At 40.7% G+C, this 22,523-nt stretch overlaps 1 protein-coding gene across 4 annotated transcripts in view; it reads left to right on the forward strand.

The window, feature by feature from the left end:
- Window positions 1-21,300, forward strand: part of tenm3 (teneurin transmembrane protein 3) — a 176,258-nt gene extending 154,958 nt beyond the window's left edge. For all 4 annotated transcript variants that reach the window (XM_077604192.1, XM_077604193.1, XM_077604195.1 and 1 more), the window contains 26 exons: window positions 679-803; window positions 1,702-1,809; window positions 2,046-2,200; window positions 3,004-3,105; window positions 3,220-3,393; window positions 3,564-3,623; window positions 3,816-3,978; window positions 4,733-4,871; window positions 4,952-5,057; window positions 5,141-5,283; window positions 5,946-6,124; window positions 9,887-9,991; window positions 10,248-10,378; window positions 11,368-11,537; window positions 12,201-12,327; window positions 13,432-13,629; window positions 14,820-14,879; window positions 14,950-15,294; window positions 16,018-16,262; window positions 16,351-16,532; window positions 16,640-16,842; window positions 17,723-17,833; window positions 17,926-18,068; window positions 18,144-18,268; window positions 18,413-18,543; window positions 19,192-21,300. In XM_077604192.1, the coding sequence (XP_077460318.1) occupies window positions 679-803; window positions 1,702-1,809; window positions 2,046-2,200; window positions 3,004-3,105; window positions 3,220-3,393; window positions 3,564-3,623; window positions 3,816-3,978; window positions 4,733-4,871; window positions 4,952-5,057; window positions 5,141-5,283; window positions 5,946-6,124; window positions 9,887-9,991; window positions 10,248-10,378; window positions 11,368-11,537; window positions 12,201-12,327; window positions 13,432-13,629; window positions 14,820-14,879; window positions 14,950-15,294; window positions 16,018-16,262; window positions 16,351-16,532; window positions 16,640-16,842; window positions 17,723-17,833; window positions 17,926-18,068; window positions 18,144-18,268; window positions 18,413-18,543; window positions 19,192-19,947 (4,486 nt within the window). In that variant the 3' untranslated portion in view covers window positions 19,948-21,300. The remainder of the gene's footprint in view (window positions 1-678; window positions 804-1,701; window positions 1,810-2,045; window positions 2,201-3,003; window positions 3,106-3,219; window positions 3,394-3,563; window positions 3,624-3,815; window positions 3,979-4,732; window positions 4,872-4,951; window positions 5,058-5,140; window positions 5,284-5,945; window positions 6,125-9,886; window positions 9,992-10,247; window positions 10,379-11,367; window positions 11,538-12,200; window positions 12,328-13,431; window positions 13,630-14,819; window positions 14,880-14,949; window positions 15,295-16,017; window positions 16,263-16,350; window positions 16,533-16,639; window positions 16,843-17,722; window positions 17,834-17,925; window positions 18,069-18,143; window positions 18,269-18,412; window positions 18,544-19,191) is intronic.
- Window positions 21,301-22,523: the final 1,223 nt, after the last annotated feature.

Consider the following 22,523-nt stretch of genomic DNA (forward strand, 5'->3'; position numbering starts at 1 on the left):
ATTTTTTTTGGTGTTGTCAGCGCAGATGAATGGCACAGTCATCACTTTAACGCTAGCCTGAAGCAAGGAGAGCTGAGGAGAACACAGAATGAGGGGGCGGGCTATACACAGTGCTAGCGCCGCTTCATTTTCACAATATTCATAAAATATCTATATGCACGCCAATGTAGACAAATCAACAATATGCATACATGTGTTAGAGAACAACTGATTACCGTATTTTCTGGCATATATGCCGTATTTGTCGCTCAAAAAAATGATGAGTGAATCGAGGGCGTGGCCTAAATGTGCACAAATTAGACTTGACATGCAGGAAACGCCATCACGCAAGACAATGCGGCGGATATGGTAATTTATTTAAAAAAAATCAAAATTTATTTTGATGTCTATGAATGAAATTCAAGAAAGAAAGAAAATATCTTGCATAAAACGTGAAAAAACTCACTTGTACCTGCTCCTTGTTCGCTTATACGCGAGAAATTGTGAAAATTCAACTATTTTAAGGGCATTTTAAGGGTGGGGGGCTTATTCGCGGAGGTGGCTAATAGGTGAGAAAACGTTAGAGAAGGTCGATAAGTGATCATCTACTGTAGAACGCGACTCCAATAACATAGTGAAAGAACAATCCTGAGCCAAATGTTTACATTAAATCCCACCCTCTCTCTCCTCCATTTTTAGCAACAACCCCGCCCATCGCTATTTCATGGCTACCGATCCCGTGACGGGACAGCTTTACGTGTCAGACACCAACTCACGTCGCATCTACCGACCCAAGAACCTCAGTGGAGCCCGTGACCTCATCAGTAAGTCCCAATTGCATTTTACACTATAAAGGCTATTAGCAATAATCTGCGTTTTATTTTATTATTTACTTTCTGAACCGCTTATCCTCACGAGGGTCGTGGGGTATGCTGGAGCCTATCCCAGACAACTATAGGTAGCAACCCTGAATAGGTTGCCAGCCAATCACAGGGCACGAGGAGACAAACAACCAACCAATCGTAGCTAGGGGCAATTTAGAGTGTTGAACCAGCTGGTTTTGGGATGTGGGAGGAAACCGGAGTGCCCGGAGCGAACCCACGCGAGCCTAGGGGGAACATGCAAACTCCATCCAGAATCGGTGGCCAGCCAATCGCTGGGCACAAGGAGACAAAGAGCAACCAATCACAGCGAGGGGCAATTTAGACTGTTCAACCAGCTACCTTAGCATGTTTTTTCGGATGTGGGAGGAAACTGGAGTGCCCGGAGCGAACCCACGCAAGCCCGGGGGGAACATGCAAACTCCACCCAGAATCGGTGGTCAGCCAATCGCCGGGCATGACGAGACAAAGGGCAACCAATCACAGCGAGGGGCAATTTAGACCGTTCAATCAGCTAGCTTAGCATGTTTTTGGGATGTGGGAGAAAACCGGAGTGCCCGAACATGCAAACTCCACACAGTGAGGACCCACCTGGTATCGAACGCATGACCCCAGAACTGCGAGGGCAACACGCTAACCACTAGACTACCGCGCCGCCCTGAGTACATTAGTTTTTTTCCGAAAAATAAGATTTCAGCTGCCAGTTGGTGAAGCGCTGAGCACGACTGTGACATTTTGAACGGCTCGGATGGGGTCGGGGTGTCATCTGCCAAAGTCAGCTGGCGTCCGTTTTAGTCCCCCGCGATCGTTAACAGATGGCCGCTGTCATGTGTTTGTCAAGGTAACGGGGAGGTTGTCGCCGGCACTGGCGAACAATGTCCGCCGTTTGATGAAGCACGCTGCGGCGATGGAAGGAAAGCTACGGAAGCGCAGCTCCTGGGACCCAAAGGTACTGCCTGCCGCAAAAGATTTCTTCAAGTGGAGGCTGGAAGCTCTTGATATTTTTTTTGTATTTATACGCTCTGTCTTTTCTTAAAGGTCTTACTATAATTGTGGCTTGTTCACAGTGAATCCACTTTTTCCATTTCCATGTCCTTTGCATCCAAAAGCAGCCACTTTCATGTCCTCTCTACTTTATTTTTGGAGTTTTGATAATGCATTTTTTTTTTCTTGGACTCTACGCAGGCATCGCAGTGGACAAAAACGGTTTAATCTACTTTGTGGACGGGACGATGATCCGAAAAGTGGACCGCAACGGAATCATTTCCACGGTGCTGGGAAGCAATGACTTGACCTCGGCCCGCCCTCTCACCTGCGATAACAGCATGCACATAAGACAGGTGACCGGTGTTGGAACTAGCAATTGCGCTCACCTTTCAGTTGTTTTACATTAGATTAGACGAGATAATTTTATTCATCCCCTATTCGGGAAATTTAATTGACACAGTAGCAAGAGGGTGAGAATACAGACACAGAAAAAGACACCCTAGACAAATAAATAGGTCATAAATAAGTTAATTAATAAATACATTCACAAATAAATACACATAAGTAAATACAGTAATAATTACATACACTAATAAATACATACACAAATAAATACATACACAAATAAATAAATACTCTAATAAATACACAAATAAATAAACACAAGTAAATAAATACACAAATAAATAAATACATACACAAATAAATACACAAATAAATAAATACTTAAATAAATAAATACACAAATAAATAAATGCACAAATAAATACATACACTAATAAATACATAGATACATAAATACATACGCAAATAAATACACGCAAATACACAAATACTCAAACACAAATGAGCAAATACACAAATAAACAAACACATATAAACTAATAAATTAATAAATATATAAATAAATAAGCGTGTTGCTGGAAATATATATATATACACACATACATATATATATACATACATATATAAATATACATATATACATATACATACACATAGATTGGGGAATTATATAGAGCACCTGGTGGCCCACTTCTTATTTTGTTGCTAGCACTGCCTTAACAATTACTCTCTAAACACCGCTAGAAAATGTCTCCAAAGCATAGTTTGTCTGACATGAAGTTCTCCTCCCGGACACTTGTACGCCGTCTAGGTCCGTCTGGAATGGCCCACCGACCTGGCCATCAGTCCCATGGACAACTCCATCTACGTTTTGGACAACAACATTGTGCTGCAGATCACTGAAAATCGAGAGGTACCCTCCTCATATTTAGTCATCTCCCCTTTTCGCCGTTCCGCTAAATCCGAAACACGGGCGCCCATTTGTTCGATAAACGTGACTAAGTAAAGTGTGTGTTTGCTGGCTTAGGTTCGCATCGTGGCGGGCCGGCCCATGCACTGCCAAGTACCCGGGATCGAATACACCATGGGGAAGAGAGCCGTTCAGACCATGCTGGAGGGAGCCACGGCCATTACTCTGTCCTACAACGGCATTCTCTACATCACCGAGACGGACGAGAAAAAAATCCATCGCATTCGACAGGTAATCGCTCGTATTTAGCGCCTGTTTGTCAGAAAAAAGGCAAATGGGGAAAAGGGCAAAAAAATCATTTTCTCGATATTTTCAGCTTTACCTGAGGGATGATTCATTCCATTGATTCACTTCCTCCACACACACTGAAATACACACACCATGTAACGGCTTGTTCGCAGGTGTCAACCGATGGAGAAATGACTTACCTTGCTGGGACGCCATCTGACTGCGACTGCAAGGTACTTTAAAACACTTTTATTTCTATATAATGGCTTTCTGAAAGGGAGTAAGTGCAATGTTCTTGGGAGTATTTTTAGAATGCCTGAAAATAGAGTGATCGGTGTCCGCTCGGCAGCGCCAATCACGCACTGGCGAGGTCCAAGCGGACGAAACGTCAAGTTCATTCGTCTCGTTTCCCGTTTTTTTTGCAGAACGACGCCAACTGCGACTGTTACCAAACGGGAGACGGTTACGCTAAAGACGCCAGACTCAACTGTCCTTCCTCTTTGGTGGTGTCTCCGGACGGGACCCTGTACGTGGCCGACCTCGGGAACATCCGCATTCGAGCCATTCGCCGCAGCCAACCGCTTACGGGTATGTCCCTTTAACGGGTGGCGAGGTTTGCACGGCAACGCGCTCGTAACATAACATCAATTTAAATTTAAATGAACTTGGATTAGGATGCAGACACACTCAAAATAAATGTAATCTAACATTACACTAAACTTAATTCAAATTTTGTTTTAAATTTGGATACTTTTCTTCTCCCGGGTTGGCTCTATTGGCCCCGCCTCCACCCTGACTTTCAGATGCAACCTATCCAGGGTTGTTTGCTTTTGTCTTCCCTTCAAAATATTTGAAATTACACACTCAAAAATACATTTAATCTAACCTTACACTAAAATTAATTCTAATTTTGTTTGAATTTTTTATACCTTTCTTCTCCCGGGTTGGCTCTTTTGGCCCCGCCTCCACCCTGACTTTCAGATGCAACCTATCCAGGGTTGTTTGCTTTTGTCTTCCCTTCAAAATATTAGAAATTTCACTTGTATCTCAAATTGCTCGTCTATCGAGGTGCCACTGTAATGAAAAGGCGGACCGAAGGCATGACGACATTAGCCATCGACAAAGACGTTTTCGTCTGCTATCAGTGACCGAGATGATCCGGAATTAGAGCCGAAATGGGGAAGACGAGATCGTTTTTTACTAAAAATACGTAGTTTTTTTCCCATACAAAAGTTATTATACGGCTTAAACAATTTGAAATGATCAAAAAAAACTATAAAATACAGGTAAAACATATACGTTGACATGTACGTGTTGAAAAGATGTGTGTGTGTGACTTCAGGGTCCTTGGCATCGGGTCCCGGTTTCTTGGAAGTGGCCTCTCCGGCCTCCCAGGAACTCTACGTCTTTGACTTAAATGGAACTCACCAATTCACATTATCCCTGGTCACTGGAGACTATAAATACAATTTTAGTTACAGGTCAGTGTGGCTAATAATGAGATTTGTGATCTCCCCGCCAACTCCGCTAATCCATTTTTTTCTTCGCCTTTTTCCAACAGCAATGAGGAGGATTTGACGGCGGTGACGGACAGCAGCGGCAACACCCTGCGCATCCGGAGGGATACCAACCGGATGCCCGTTCGCGCCGTCACCCCGGACAATCAGGTTCGTTGAGACCTGAACGCCAAGGACAAGTTCTCCGATATGGAGACGAATGAACGGGTCGTAAACAACGCCATGTTTTTTAGGTCATCTGGCTGACCATTGGAACAAACGGCGGGCTCAAGTCTCTGACGGCTCAGGGTCAGGAGTTGGTCTTGTTTAGTTACCATGGCAACAGCGGTTTGCTCGCCACCAAGAGCGTCCAAATTGGTTGGACTACATTTTACGAGTGAGTAGATTCATAAAGAACAAAAGCGTTTCAAGAACGCCATATATTTTAGTTAGAATGCTAATTGTGTAAAGGTACCATATTTTTCGGATTATAAATCGCTGTTTTTTTTTCATAGTTTGGCCTGGGGGTATGTGACTTATGTGCAAAATTATTAACACATTATTATATGATTTAACATGCTATTTTCACACTAAACCACAAGAGGGCGCTCCAGACATGTGTTGATCATTTCAACATAGCCGGAAATTTATAAAAAAAACAACTGAGAAGGGCTGAACAAAAATGGCAACGAAAAGAAAATCATATTCTGCAGATGACTAGCCTCAAATAGTAAAATATGCAGCCCAAAACGGTAATTGAGCAGCAGAAAGAGTTTGGAGTTAGCAAAAAAAAAGTGCAGGTTACTCTTACTGAAATGATAAAAACAAAAAAAGCAAATAGAGAATAAATTTCCCCCAAAAATGCGACTTGTACATGCTTTTTTTCCCCTTATTAATTATGCATTTTTTGCCTGGTGCGACTTATAGTCCAGAAAATACAGTACATACTTGTTTTAAACCTCTTGCTGGGTATATTAAAGATTGCCCCGCCCCCTCCAGTTTCAGACCGCGTGAATGGCAGATGACGCTAAACTGACGTTAGCGGCTTCTTCTTTCCAGCTACGACAGCGAGGGTCGCCTAACGAACGTCACCTTCCCGACCGGCGTGGTTACCAATCTCCACGGCGACATGTCATCGGGCGCCGTTGCCGTGGATATCGAGACGTCAGGGAAGGACGAGGATGTTTCCATAACGACCAACCTGTCATCCATAGACTCCTCCTACACTGTGGTACAGGGTAAGCAGCTCGCCAAATGGAGCGGCCTTCTTCGCTAATTAGCCTTTAAATCATGTATAATCGTCTATATTGGTTTCAAAGTCATAAATAGCGAGTGCCTGCCTCCTCTAAGGCTACGGGATCAATTTACATAATTAATCTTAGTACGTTTTGAGACAAGAATCATATTTTATTTGCGAGAAAACCGGACAAGAAGTAAAAGGTCAACGTTTATAAAAACATGCACAGAAAAAGAAGCCAGTCAAAAGCAAACGCACACCGAGAAGTTAGTGAAGAAGTACGACGGTAGCTTCATTAAAAACGAAAAAGTACGTTGGCATTTTCTTGATGGTTGCGTTTTTTTTTTAAATTTATTTTCTGAGGAGGCTCTTATGCAACATTCCAATTTGAAGTTAGTTTTTCCTTTGCTTTTTCTTACCTCTGATCTATCTATCATGCCTTAAATGCTTTGGAGCGACAACTGCCTTTTTAATATTTATGAGGATTCCATTCAAGTGATATATTATGACACACACACCAAGATAAATGAGTTAAAAGTGAAATATAATTCATTCACTCATTTTACTCGCGCGCATTACGAGGGGTGCTGGGGCATAGCAAAGCCAGGTCAATTATGAATCCATTTAATTTTTTAATACATTTTGTATGATGAACATTTTCAATGAGGAACAAAGTGTTCTATTTTAATTGGGCAAATTTTCATTAGCTGGTCTACATCGCAATAATGTGTGTATATGTGTGTACGTGTGTGTGTGTATATATATGTGTGTGTGTATATATGTGTGTATATTGTGTGTGTATATATGTGTGTGTGTATATTGTGTGTATGTGTGTGTATGTGTAAAAATGTGTGTATGTTAGTGTGTGTGTGTATGTTAGTGTGTGTGTGTATATATGTGTGTGTATATTGTGTGTATATGTGTGTGCATGTGTAAAAATGTGTATGTTAGTGTGTGTGTGTGTATATATGTGTGTGTATATGTTAGTGTGTGTGTGTAAAAATGTGTGTATTTTGTGTGTATATAGTGTGTGTATATGTTAGTGTGTGTGTGTGTGTAAAATGTGTGTATATTGTGTGTGCTTATAGTCTGTGTGTGTGTGTATATTGTGTGTGTGTGTGTATATAGTGTGTGTGTATATAGTGTGTGTGTATATAGTGTGTGTGTATATAGTGTGTGTATATAGTGAGTGTGTATATAGTGAGTGTGTGTATATAGTGAGTGTGTGTATATAGTGTGTGTATATGTGTGTGTATGTATATATATATACCTATTTACTCGAATATAAGCCCCTTTGTCAGACAAAAAAATGATGACTGAATTGAGGGTACGGCTTATATGCGCATAAAAACAACAAATATCAACAACAAACAGACATAAATAATCAAACAGTAGTAAGTATTTGTATATGTATAAATGTGTGTATTTCTATATATTCAAGTATGTGAGTGTGTACTATTGATTACATACAGGTACATCAAAATACATTTGATACCTCGTATCAAAATACGATATAAAGGTATTGTATCATAGTGAGGTTGAACTGAACGACTACTTATTTATTGATTATGTATTTGTTTGTTTGTTGTTCATATTTGTGCACTTTGTGGTGAAGCTTTGAATCTTACAATATTTATTATAATGACAATAAAAGCATTCCATTCAAGAAGAAAGCATTTGAGGAACGTTGGGCCGAGGCTCGTCGAATCCGAGCGAATCGGCTCCACGAGCAACGATTTGCGTTCGATCCCGTTCCCGAACAAACGCGGCGTAGCGCCATCGATCGCAATGCACTAACTTATTCAGCGGCATCGACGAGCCGAGGGTTCCTCCGCGTGGAAGCGTATACATTATTTAGTATTTGATCTGACTGGGCGTCGGTCGGTATGCAACCAGTCTTGGTGGTCCCTCCGAGCTTTGTAAACAAGAACATATTTGATAGCTTTACCTTTTCCGCCAAATTTGTCAACAGGTGCGCCAGAGCTTTCCCCAAAATATTGTATCAAGCAAAGAGAGGATTTAACAAGTAAATATTTCATTGAAATGTTCTTCCGTTGCAAAAAGAAAAAATGTGAAGCAAGTTATCTGGTCTTGTCAGATTTTACAGGAGGGAAAAAACCTGGGCCGGGAATGACCTCAGTTGACCCCGGAATTGAGCCCAGGGCGCTTTTGCTAGCTGGCCAATCTTTTGGTTGTCGCTCCCAAAGCGTTTCCAATCCGTCTGGAAGTGTTGGTCTTAAACGAAATCGCCTGGCGTTCCCTTTCGAAATCAGCGTTGACCGCGGCCCCCTTGCGAAAATCCCTGGCTTTTTAAATGAGTTTTCTTCTTCCCAAAATTGCCCTCAACGCCATCTCCTCCACTTCTATTTGATCTTTTCCCTACAACCCCAATGAGGTCGGCTTTTGGCACTTTGCGCCAAAAAAGTAAGCGTTGCTTTCATCTGCCATCGAGAAACACATTTTTTTTCCAGTTGTTTTAGATGAGATAACTTTATTCATCCTGTATTCGGGAAATTTCATTGTCACAGTAGCAAGAGGGTGAGAATACAGACACAGGAAAATACATTTTAGACATAAATAAATAGGTCATTAATACGTTAATAAATAAATAAATAAATTCACAAATAAATAAATTCACCAATAACTAAATACACAAATAAATAAATACACAAATTAATATATACACAAAAAATAAATACACATACACAAAAAATAAATACAGAAAAAATAAATACACAAAAATAAATACACAAATAAATAAATACACAAATAAATACACAGATAAATAAATACACAAAAAAATAAATACACAAAAAATAAATACACAAATAAATCAATGCACAAATAAATCAATGCACAAATAAATCAATGCACAAATAAATCAATACACAAATAAATCAATACACAAATAAATCAATACACAAATAAATCAATACACAAATAAATCAATGCACAAATAAATCAATGCACAAATAAATCAATGCACAAATAAATCAATGCACAAATAAATCAATACACAAATAAATCAATGCACAAATAAATCAATGCACAAATAAATCAATGCACAAATAAATCAATACACAAATGAATAAATCCACACTAATAAATACACAAATAAACAAACACTAATGAACTAATAAATATATAAATAAATAAGAATGTTGCTGAAATGTATATATACATATACAAACATATAAATATACATATACTTACATACACATAGATGTACATGTATACATACAGTTGGTCTTAACATTCAGCCATTTGTTTTGTTAAAGAGCCTGACAGCTGATGGGACCAATGAGGCTGTAGCAGTCGCTTGCTGAAAGATTTTGCTTTATTTGCTTTAACATCTCATCGAAAAACATTTTTATTTCAATTGTTTGCAATACATTTCTTGCAGGTGATGGAATATAGCCCCTCGTTTTAATTCAGCACTTGTCCTTATTCACACACACACACACACACACACACACACACACACATACGTAAGCGAGGTGGTGGTGGTCATTAGTGGTGTGAGGTCAAGGGAAACCTAATTAAAAGAGGCAGCGGGATGTTAATACCTGCTCGGCGCTCCATTAGCGGGTTCAAATAAGGCTGTAGAAATTAATTGAACGTTTTTCCTCTCCTCTTTGTTCACCCGCTTATCATGCTTCTGTCCCCATTTTTTTTTCCGGGGTCTTAACAACCCCTCCCCAAAGAAATCCATGTCCTCTTTGCGGTAATCACATGTCCCCCCGTGCTTCTCTCCCCTTTGTAGACCAGCTTCGAAACAGCTACCAAGTGGGTAATGACCATTCTCTCCGGGTCATCTACGCCAACGGGATGGACACGCATTATCAGACGGAACCTCATATTTTGGCCGGTAGGTCCACATTACGCCACAAACTGTGAAAAAAACGTTGCTGTTTTTTACTTTTCCGTCACTTTTCCAAGTTTTGTCCTTTTTTTTAAGCCTGTTTGTCAATTTTTGGCCAATTTAAAGGAACATGCACGTACTGAATATCTGACATTGAATGACTTTATTGTTTTTTGAAATAGTTTTTTAGTTATTTAATGACTTGTTTTTTTTTTTAAACCAAGAATTCTGAGCATCATTGTCTCCGCCCACCAAAAACCAGGTGCCGCCAATCCCATCGTGGCGCGACGCAACATGACGCTTCCGGGAGAAAATGGCCAGAACTTGGTGGAATGGAGATTCAGGAAGGAGCAAACCAGAGGGAAAATCATCGTCTTTGGGAGAAAGCTCAGAGTGAGTCGTTGACCCAAATTGCGTTAGCCACGGAGGTTTGGTTTTTGCAATCGGTGGACAGCCAATTGCAGGACAGGGATCATTTGCTTAAGGCAGGGGTGTCAAAGTCGGGTTGGTTCGCGGGCCGCATTAACGTCAACTCCATTTCATGTGGGCCGGACCATTTTTTGATCTAATATATATTTTTTTTTTAATTGGATTAAAAGCCCTAAATAGTCCGTTTTTATAGATCTAAAGCAATGTTTATTTGAGCTTTTTTATCTAATATTTATATTTTTTAAATTGGATTAATAGCCCTAAATAATCATCTTTCATTTCAAATGGAAACATTGTTTTTAAATTATGTTCAATATTAAAGTGGAAAATGGAAAATATTTATATATTTATTTTTAGATTTTACAAAATGCTTTTTGTACTAAAAACACAAAGAAAAAATATTGGATTAAAAAAATTCAATGATGATTTTAAAAAGGGGAAAATCAGGAAATGTAATTTGATCTTAAAACAAAGTCAAAGTTTTTTATAGATCTAAAACAATGTTTATTTGAGCTTTTTTATATATATTTTTAGATTTTACAAAATGATTTTTGAACTTAATACAAAGAAAAATGGGTTAAAAAATGACAATTATTGATCTAAAAGAGGGAAAATCAGGAAATTTAATATACATCTATACTCTTCATTTTAATTTGATCCTAAAACAGAAAGTCGGCACTCATGATTTACTTTCTCGGGCCGCACAAAATGATGCGGCGGGCCAGATTTGGCCCCCCAGGGCCGCCACTTTGACATCTGTGGTTTAAGGTATCAAATTCAGCCAAAATGTGACTTTTTTTTGCAGAATTTGTCCACCTAAACACATCCAAGATATTTTGCTACAAAATATGTCCAAATAAGTAATTGCTTGTACTATACATGAGAATTAGAAATAAGTTAGAGAGCAAAATCTGTTCCGTTTTGATCAATTGGTACATTGTTTTAACCCGAAGGTAAACGGGAGGAACCTGTTGTCCGTGGATTACGATCGCAACCTGCGGACGGAGAAGATTTACGACGATCATCGCAAGTTCCTTCTGAAAATCATCTACGACCCCCAAGGCCATCCCACCTTGTGGGTTCCCAGCAGCAAGCTGCTGGCCGTTAACCTCACGTATTCCAGGTAACAATCTATCATTTTTTTTCTGGGTAAATCATTCCAATGGCTTTCCCGCATTCATTTTGCATACCAAGGCTATTTCCAATTTAAAGGGCTGTACTTTCTGATGTTGACTTCATGGTATTACATCCCTTTTTATATCAAAGTGCTACCTCTACTTACAAATCTCTTCCTAGAAGTGTTATTTACTATTTTTATGGGTAACGTTACTTCCGGGCGGCCCGGTGGTGAGTGTTTAGTGCGTCGGCCTCGCAGTTCTGGGGAATTGGGTTCGAATCCAGGTTGGTCCACCTGTGCGGAGTTTGGATCTTCTCCCCCAGCCTGTGTGGGTTTTCTCCGGGTCTTCCGGTTTTCTCCCAGAGTCCCAAAACATGCACGCTAGGCTAGTTGGCTAACAGTCTAAGTTGCCACTAGGTATGAGTGTGAACGTGAAAGGTTGTTTGTTTTCCGGTGATTAGCTCCAGCACCCCTTGCAACCCTTATGAGGATAAAGCGGTTCAGAAAATGAATAAATGAATATCCGTTACTTCCATGGCCCTCATCGAAGAAAAAGTCCACTACGTCTTTTGCTAATTAATTTGATTAATGTGCTCGTTAATTTGAATTGAGCTGAGTGTAAGACGTCATTTTTAACTGTGGTTTTTTTGTGTGTGTGTGTTGATTCAGTACAGGGCAAGTAACTGGCTTGCAAAGGGGTCCAACTACGGAAAAGTGGGAGTACGACAGCCAAGGAAGAATCACCTCCCGACTATTTGCCGACGGAAAGACTTGGAGCTACACTTATTTAGATAAGGTAACGCAACTCCACTTACGCCTGCTTATGTTCAACATAGGGGTAAAAAAAAAAAAAAAAGACGGTCACGTCTCAGTCTTGGTCTAGACGCCGTCGTTTTAATATTCAAATGAAGTCCGACTGCGGCGTTATGCAAAGCCATCCCACAAAAGAGGAAAAGATCTTTCCTTCAGTGAACAACAGAGACTCGCGCGTCTGCAGAGACACGATAAAAAGATAAACGACGGGGACGTCCACCCACCAAAAAAAGCACGCAAACTTCAATCATTGACTCTCTGTTGCATCAGTACACAAGCCAAGGTTACCACTTTCATTTTGCCAACAAACAAAGGAAGCAAGACCAACGGAAGACGGTCCCCTTGAGAAAAGTCGAACGAGAGAAACAAAGTGGGAAAGTCGCGTTTGGCTAGCAAAAGAACTCACGTTTCGTCGCTAACGTGCTTTTTTTTGGCTTAACTTTTCAAAATAAAAACACAGAGAAATTTGTATTAGCCACGGTGATTGTTTTGAACACTAAAAAAGATCAATTCAGAGGTCAGACTTCATTGGCGAGTCGTGAAATGTATGTCAAATCGGGAAAAAGCAAAGTTCTTTGGCTTTTGCCGCGTCATTCTTCACGTGAGACCATTTTTGTTTGCTAGCATTTTTGTTGTCAAAAGAAGGCAGCTAAGACGCTTTTCCATACCTGTCAACCTCTGCCGATAACTGCCCTTATAAATGATTATGATTCCCCTTACAAACCCCCAAAAAACCTTACAAACACCGTCCGAGTCGTAGCAAAAAGTGGCTTCCGCTTATGAGTTTCAGCATGGATTTTCACATTTTTATGAACTTAAAAAAATGTTGTTGTTTTTTACATTTTTAATAGCGGAAAAATATCGCCAAGTAGTGAAGACGTGATAATCGAGGGATTACTGTACCGTGGCTTTTGGCCTCGTTTTATTTTTATTCTCTGTTAAAACTCAGCCCCATTCATCTGAGCCCATTAAAAACAAATAATATTTTTTATTTTTTTAAATAATTTGGCTAGGATTGTTGACATTGTAGGAAAACTGACATGATGATGTGCCATAACTCGAAGAATGTTTTTTGTGGTCCCAACAGTCCATGGTGTTACTGCTGCACAGCCAACACCAGTACATTTTCGATTACGACTCGGGAGACCGTCTGTCGGCCGTGACCATGCCCAGCGTGGCTCGACACACCATGCAGACCATTCGATCCGTGGGCTACTACCGCAATATCTACACTCCGCCCGAGAGCAACGCCTCCGTCACCGTGGACTACTCCGAGGATGGACAGGTGTGGACAAAAAAGTAACGCTAATGCCGGACATTTCTTTTAGTGTGCTTTGACACCTTGGTATATGGTGCTTAGTATATAAACATACCCAGATTTGCTGTCATTTTCAAATCATTTTTTCTTAAAACTAATCATTTTAGCCCAATGAATTGAATACTCAGAAGGTAAACAGGTATGGACAAAAAAGTTGTAAAAGCAATTCTTCTGAAAAACTACTGGGATGGTGGACAGCTGTAGACAAAAAGTAACACTAATGCCGGACATTTCTTTTAGTGTACTGTGACACCTTAGTATGTGCTTCTTATTTAGTATAAGCATACGTGGCATCCACCCAAATTTGCCATGATTTTAAACGCAAAAAACGACATAGTATAGTAAGGCTTTTTTCGTGAAAAACGACATAATATAGTAAGGCTTTTTTTCTTAAAAACGACGTAGTATAGTAAGGCTTTTTTTGTAAAAAAAAAAAAAAAAACGACATAGTATAGTAAGGCTTTTTTCTTAAAAAACAACATAGTATAGTAAGGCTTTTTTTTCGCAAAATACGACATAGTATAGTAAGGCTTTTTTTTCGCAAAAAAACGACATAGTATGGTAAGGCTTTTTTCCTTAAAAAACGACATAGTATTTTTATGTTATGTTTTTTGTATTTTTTTTTTTTTTAAAGTAAGACTAATGCTGGTCATTTCTTTTTGTGTACTGTGAGACCTTAGTATGTGGTGCTTAGTATAACTCAAATTTGCCGTCATTTTAAAAGCAATTATTTTGAATATTATTTATTTTAGCCCAAGGAAATTGACCTGTTCAGATGTGGCACATCAGCAATTTATTATGGGAAATGTTGTTATTGAGCACAAAATGACTTGCCGTTGTTTGTCAACAGCCTGGCTGTAAAAAGACACCAAAATCCAAGCAGTGAAATTAATTCCTACTGAATTATGTGAAAACTAGGGGTTATCTATTAACGGGTATTTCCAAATTACTGGTCCGCGTTATGTCAAATCCTTTGGCTTGACGTGGATTTATTTCAAATGTTTATTTCAGATTGGCTTTGTATTGCATCATCGCTGCCGGTCTAGTAAAATAGTGTTTTTTTTTAAAGCCATTAGTTTAATATAAGCATGGAGGACACATTTTGTTGTTTATTTGGAAAACTAAATGTTGAAATGACTTTTTCTTTCCCCTATCAGCTTCTTAGAGTGGCCCACCTTGGAACTGGACGCCGTATATTGTACAAATATCGAAGACAGGTATGTCCAGGTGAACGGAAGGGGGCGCTGAAGTTGATCCATTTTCAGTCCACCCATTTTTTTGTCTCAGAATAAACTGGCAGAGATTCTGTACGATTCCACTCGGGTCAGCTTCACTTACGACGAGACGGCGGGCGTTCTGAAGACGGTCAACCTACAGACGGAAGGCTTCATCTGCTCCATCCGCTACCGGCAAATCGGCCCGTTGGTGGATCGGCAGATTTTCCGCTTCAGCGAGGACGGCATGGTCAACGCCCGCTTCGACTACACCTACGACAACAGCTTCAGGGTCACCAGCATGCAGGCCGTCATCAATGAGACGCCGCTGCCCATCGACCTCTACCAGTTCGACGACATATCGGGGAAAATGGAGCAGTTCGGAAAGTTCGGAGTCATCTATTACGACATCAACCAGGTGAGGAAAAAGGTCTCCAAAGGTCAAACAAAGGACCGAATATAAGACGTTTTTATTTTTTTATTTGCATTGAAATAAGACTGAAAAAGTGTCGTCGTCTTACATTCAGGGGCTAGATATCTTTAAAGAGAATGTGGAACAATTTGACGATTAATACGTTTATTGCAATTTTGTTTTTTTATCACAGGTAATGATTGATTGACATTTCAAAAACCAGAAGCCATTTTTTTCACAAATGTGATTGCGCATTAGTTGACATATTTAAATGTTCATATATTAAAATGTGATAGACATTTTTTGCATGAGGCAAAATTTTAAAAAAATTAAACGCATTCGCAGCGCTAGATATCTTTAAAGTGAAACACTCTGACGATTAATACAGTTATTGCAATTTTGTTGTTTTATCACAGGTGATGATTGATTGACATTTCAAAAACTAGAAGCCATTTTTTCACACATTAGTTGACATATTTAAATGTTCATATATTAAGATGTGATAGACAGTTTTTGCATGATTTGAATGTGGCCAAATAACCTTCAACTATATCGTTAGAATCATTTGTTTCAAACGTACTTTCATTATTTAGTGTATAAAAATTGAATTGAAGTCTTTTTTTCAAACTTGAGTCTTGAAAAAAAGGGGGCGTCTTATACTCGGGTCAATGCGGAAAGTCAAGGCGATGCAAATGACGTGATGACGGATCATGTTCCCGCCCCTTTTAGATCATCTCCACGGCGGTGATGACGTACACCAAACACTTTGACCAGCACGGCCGCATCAAGGAGATCCAGTACGAAATCTTCCGCTCTCTGATGTACTGGATCACCATCCAGTACGACAACGTGGGCCGAGTCACCAAGCGCGAGATCAAGATCGGACCCTTCGCCAACACCACCAAATACGGCTACGAGTACGACGTGGACGGCCAGCTGCAGACCGTGTCGCTCAACGAAAAAATGATGTGGAGGTCAGCTTACGCCGAAAAACTTGATTTCATTGATTTTATGGCCATTTTCCCATCGTGAAAGTTCCAACAAGCCAACTTTTTTTTGCAGGTACAATTACGACCTGAACGGGAACCTGCATCTGCTGAACCCGGGGAACAGCGGTCGCTTGACGCCCCTCCGTTACGACCTCAGAGATAGAATCACTCGTCTCGGAGACATTCAGTACAAAATGGACGAAGATGGCTTCCTAAGACAAAGAGGGGCGGAGATATTCGAATACAACTCCAAAGGTAGGAACTCCCTTTTTGCCAAATTTATACCCATTTATCGTCAACCTCCAATACATTGTTTTAACCCAGATTTTTTAAAATTTTGTGGGTACCATTTGTCCCCCCAGGTCTTCTGGTCCGGGTGTACAGCAAAGCGGGCAGTTGGAGCATCCAGTACCGTTACGACGGTTTGGGTCGCCGAGTGGCAGCCCGGAACAGTCTCGGTCAACACCTGCAGTTCTTCTATGCCGACTTGAACTACCCCACCAGGATCACGCACGTTTATAACCACTCCAGTTCCGAAATCACTTCTTTTTACTACGACTTGCAGGTAAGCGTGTTGTTTTTGCGCTAATATTTCACTGCTGATAATTTTAGCTTCACTTTTAGGACTTATATTTTGTTCAGATTGCAATTCCTCTTCTCAGTGCAAGACAAAATACAATTGTTGGAATAGATTTTGTTGTAATAGAGCGTTGGCCTCGCAGTTCTGGGGTCGAGGGGTTGGATCCCAAGTGGGAGTTTCCATGTTCTCCCCGAGCTTACATGGGTTTTCTCCAAATACTCCAGTTTCCTCCCACATCCCCATAACCTGCATGCTAGCTTAATTGTATGCTAATTTGCTCCAAGTTATTGGATTGGATAACTTTATTCATCCCGTATTCGGGAAATTTCGTTGTCACAGTAGCAAGAGGGTGAGAATAGACACAGACATAAAACATTTTAGACATAAATAGATAGGTAATAAGTAATTTAATAATAAATAAGTGTGTTGCTGAGGTATATATATATATATGTATGTATATATGTATGTATATATATATATACACATGTATATATATGTATATATGTATGTATATATATATATACAGGTCTTAACACTCAGCCATTTGTTTTGTTAAAGAGCCTGACAAAACAAATGGCTGAGTGTTAAGAGCTACCGTATGCATGCATGTACATCTATGTGTATGTATGTATATTTATATAGGAGTGATTGGCTGTTTCTCTCCTCGTGCCCTGCGATTGGCCGGCCACCTGTTAGCTGGGATAGACTCCGGCACCCTTTGTGAGGATAAGCATTTGGGAAAATGAGTGAATTATCATAGAGTGACGTCTCCTGAAGCAATTCAGCCCTAACTCCATTTACAAATCACGAAGTCTTTTCGTTTAAAATGTTGATTTTTACTATTAAAAAAAGTGTTGTTCCACAGGGCCATGTTTTTGCTATGGAAATCAGCAGCGGAGAAGAGTTTTATATCGCGTGCGATAACACCGGCACCCCACTGGCTGTCTTCAGCAACAATGGACTTTTGCTTAAGCAGGTATTTTGCATTTGCAGGTATTTTGTGGCTCGCTCGCTCGCTCCTTTTCCAAATGACTGACAGGCCCTTTTTTCCTATTTTTCTTTTTTTAGGTGCAGTACACGGCGTACGGCGAGATTTACTTTGATTCCAACCCCGACTTTGTTCTGGTCATCGGCTTCCACGGAGGCCTGTACGATCCCCTGACGCGATTGCTCCATTTCGGGGACAGAGATTACGACATCCCCGCCGGGAGGTGAGTCTTATCCCGGTTCGCTCTCGACTCTGGGAGTCCCGAGGACGAGTTAAAGCGCCACTTGTCGTCTCCCAGGTGGACCACCCCGGACGTGGGCACGTGGACCCGGGTGGGCAAAGACCCGCGGCCGTTTAATCTCTACATGTTCCGGGGCAACAATCCCATCAGCAAAATCCATCAAGTCAAAGAATATGTGACAGGTACTTTTCAATCTATTGTTTTAAAGACAGTCGGTATGTTGAAAATGATAGCTATCTGAATTCAAATGACTTTTAGGTTATTCATTTCAATTCAGCCAAATGTTGCAATCTAACTATATTTTTATTTTTTTGCTCCGTCTGAAGATATCAACATCTGGTTGGTCACGTTCGGATTCCATCTCCACAACGCCATTCCGGGATACCCCATTCCGAAATTTGACTTGACGCAGCCGTCAATGGAGATGAAAAAAAGTCAGCTGTGGGATGACTTACCCGTAAGTACTCGCTTTTACCATTTTTGCATAGCCATGTGAGCTGCGTGTTCACAAAAGTCAATCTTTAACACACCTACGAAAATATTTTTTTCCAAAAGTGGTTTTGTAACTTGTATTTTTCGGAAGCAGGGACGCACTTTACATGTAAATGCTGTAATTGGTTTGGCGGTCCTCCTTATACTATCAACTAAAGCCTTTAAAAATAGGCAACGTGTACCAATTTTGTAAGGAACACACCCACACTCAAAAGAAAATTATTTATTAAGTCTTTAAAGTTCATTACAGAAGCATTTCCTATAGTTGTTAAAGGCGAACTGAGGTAGAGGCAAACGTTTGACAAAACACAACTGTTGTTATTCAATGTATTCAATTAACTTGTAATGGAGTATCTCGGAGGTCCCTTAGCCAATGGGAGGCCACAAAGGTCTAGCACACCAAGACTAGTATTTTCCTTTCGGGGAAATTTAGCATTTTGTAACTTGAATTTCTTACCTTGGAACCAATTTTTTCCCATCGAGGCTTTTCGTAAGGGGAGGCCTTTGTAACTTGAATTTCTTATCTTGGAACAATTTCTTCCCCATTAAGGACTTTTCGTAAGATGGAAATTTTTGCAACACCACTTGACTTGCCGTGTCTTGTCTCTGCCAGTCCATTTCAGGTGTCCAGCAGGAGGTGACTCGCCAGTCTCGGGCCTTCCTGTCCTTCGAGCGGATGCCCGAAATCCAGCCGAGTCGGCGCCACGCCGACGACGCCAAACCGTGGCTGTGGTTCGCCGCCGTCAAGTCTCTGATCGGCAAAGGGGTGATGCTGGCCGTGGTCCAAGGGCGCGTGGTGACCAGCGCCCTCAACGTGGCCAACGAGGACTGCATCAAGGTGGCGGCGGTCCTGAACAACGCCTTCTACCTGGAGGATCTGCATTTCACGGTGGAGGGCCGAGACAGCCACTACTTCATCAAGACCAGCCTCCCCGAGAACGACCTGGGCGCCCTCCGGCTCACCTCGGGACGCAAGTCGCTGGAGAACGGCGTCAACGTGACCGTGTCGCAGTCCACCACCGTGATGAACGGCCGCACCCGGCGTTTTGCCGACGTGGAACTGCAGTTCGGCGCCCTGGCGCTCCACGTGCGCTACGGGACCACGCTGGACGAGGAGAAGGCGCGGGTCCTGGAGCACGCCAGGCAACGGGCCCTGGCCGGCGCCTGGACCCGCGAGCAGCGCCGGGTCCGGGACGGCGAGGAGGGGGTTCGCCTTTGGACCGAGGGGGAGAAAAGGCAACTCCTCAGCGGCGGCAAAGTCCTGGCTTACGACGGATATTACGTCCTGTCCGTGGAGCAGTACCCGGAACTGGCCGACAGCGCCGACAACATTCAGTTCTTGCGTCAGAGTGAGATCGGCAAGAGGTAACGGGGTCCTCCCGGCTCCGGTACTCTTGTGGACTCCCTAAAAAGATTGAAAACGAAGGATGTGGAAAAGGATTAACTGGCTGTCAAAGACTTTGAACTTGCCCGAGTCTGGAGCAGATGCTGTAGATCTCCGTGTTTGGAAATGGACTTTTGTCAGGCGCTCCAAACGCGGCGAAACAACGAGAACTGCTCCCGTCCATTGACCTTTGCCTTTTTTTCTTTGGACTGCCTTTGAAGAAACAGCGTATGCATGCACGTCCCACCCGGCATCCGGAAGGCGGGGCATACCTGAATGCTGTGATTCCTTTGGGAAGTAAAGACTGGTTCAGGACAGGCGTGAACGTTGGAAGTGGACTGAATCGCCATCCAACGTTTCGCCAGTTCTCAAGTCTCCGCCCAAGGCCTGGATATAAGTTGCCGTTGGTCAGGGTCTTTAGTTTTGTTTTTTTTATGGGCAGGGCAATCAAACAGAACTGTTGTGGACTCTCTCCAGGAGAGAAGAGCACGAAAAATGACTGATTTCTAAGACGGAAAGTAAATGGATGACCTGTTGGAATATTTTTGTTTTGTATTATAATGAAATATTGTACTGCATTTTCTAGGGGAACGGGGAAGGAAGGGGCCATTAAACTAAAGGGTTTACATACTGGACTATTAATTACCACTACTCTGTAAACGGACCGCGGTCTTTGCAAAATCCGACTTGAATGCTTCTGGTTCCTTTGCTATTGATCTTGTCAAGATTTTAGTTGACTTCATTGGAAATTCCAAACTTCTTGAGTAGACGGTTCTCCTCCAGAATGGACGCAGTTGCTCCGTGTGCACCACGGAAATACTTGTAAGTCCTGGATTTCAATCAAATGTGACTCCCGTGTTCTTCAAATTCACAGAACATGTCCAAGTCGGTAGTTTTGCTTGATGGTCTGGGCTTTCGAGGGGGGGAAGAGTTCTTGTCCAGTGGTGACATGTTCCTTCGTGCCGCATTTTTGCTCGTTTCTCTTTCCAAAGGAGAGTTTATCGCCATCCGTGACCAAGTGACGCATCGTTGTACCTGTTTTTTCATTGCCTGTGAGTCCTTTAGAGAGTTTTCCGTATGCTCCTTTGCTTCTGAGTCTGGGAAGACAATCGTTGGGAATATTTTTGGGACAAGTGTCCAATTAGCAGAGCATATACTTCATAGGCCATTGGGTTGTTCTTTCCTGCAAACAAGTGTGAACAGTCGATGTGTTACGGGTTCATCAAAGTTCTGTTAAGGGGTTAGAAAGGCCCTCTATCTGTAAAACATTACTAGTCTCAGAGAAAGTAATTTCTGTACAGTGTTTCTACAGTCTACAATAAAATCTTTGAAACGGTACCTCTTGTTCCTAATGCTTCCTAAAGGGCCTTTCTATACATGGTCGTTTATTATTTACAAAAAAAGCCTTACTATACTTTGTCGTTTTTTAAGTAGAAAAGCCTTACTATACTATGTCGTTTTTTTTTCGAAAAAAAAGCCCTACTATACTAAGTCGCTTTTTGCGAAAAAAAAGCCTTACTATACTATGTCGTTTTTTAGGGAAAAATAGCCTTACTATACTATGTCGTTTTTTAAGAAAAACAGCCTTACTATACTATGTCGTTTTTTTAAGAAAAAAGCCTTACTATACTATGTCGTTTTTTAGGGAAAAATAGCCTTACTATACTATGTTGTTTTTAAAAAAAACAGCCTTACTATACTATGTCGTGTTTTAAGAAAAAAGCCTTACTATACTATGTCGTTTTTTGGGGAAAAATAGCCTTACTATACTATGTCGTTTTTTAAGAAAAACAGCCTTACTATACTATGTCGTTTTTTTTAAGAAAAAAGCCTTACTATACTATGTCGTTTTTTAGGGAAAAATAGCCTTACTATACTATGTCGTTTTTTAAGAAAAACAGCCTTACTATACTATGTCGTTTTTTAAAGAAAAAAGCCTTACTATACTATGTCGTTTTTTTTAAGAAAAAAGCCTTACTATACTATGTCGTTTTTTAGGGAAAAATAGCCTTACTATACTATGTCGTTTTTTAAAGAAAAAAGCCTTACTATACTATGTCGTTTTTTAGGGAAAAAAGCCTTACTATACTATGTCGTTTTTTAGGGAAAAATAGCCTTACTATACTATGTCGTTTTTTAAGAAAAACAGCCTTACTATACTATGTTGTTTTTTTAAGAAAAACAGCCTTACTATACTATGTCGTTTTTTAGGGAAAATTTCCTTACTATACTATGTCGTTTTTTTAAGAAAAAAGCCTTACTATACTATGTTGTTTTTTAGGGAAAAATAGCCTTACTATACTATGTCGTTTTTTAAGAAAAACAGCCTTACTATACTATGTCGTTTTTTAAAGAAAAAAGCCTTACTATACTATGTCGTTTTTTAGGGAAAAATAGCCTTACTATACTATGTCGTTTTTTTAAGAAAAAAGCCTTACTATACTATGTCGTTTTTTAGGGAAAAATAGCCTTACTATACTATGTCGTTTTTTAAGAAAAACAGCCTTACTATACTATGTCGTTTTTTTAAGAAAAACAGCCTTACTATACTATGTCGTTTT

This window comes from Stigmatopora argus, chromosome 7, assembly GCF_051989625.1.
Source record: "Stigmatopora argus isolate UIUO_Sarg chromosome 7, RoL_Sarg_1.0, whole genome shotgun sequence".
NCBI classification, from domain to species: Eukaryota; Metazoa; Chordata; class Actinopteri; order Syngnathiformes; family Syngnathidae; genus Stigmatopora; species Stigmatopora argus.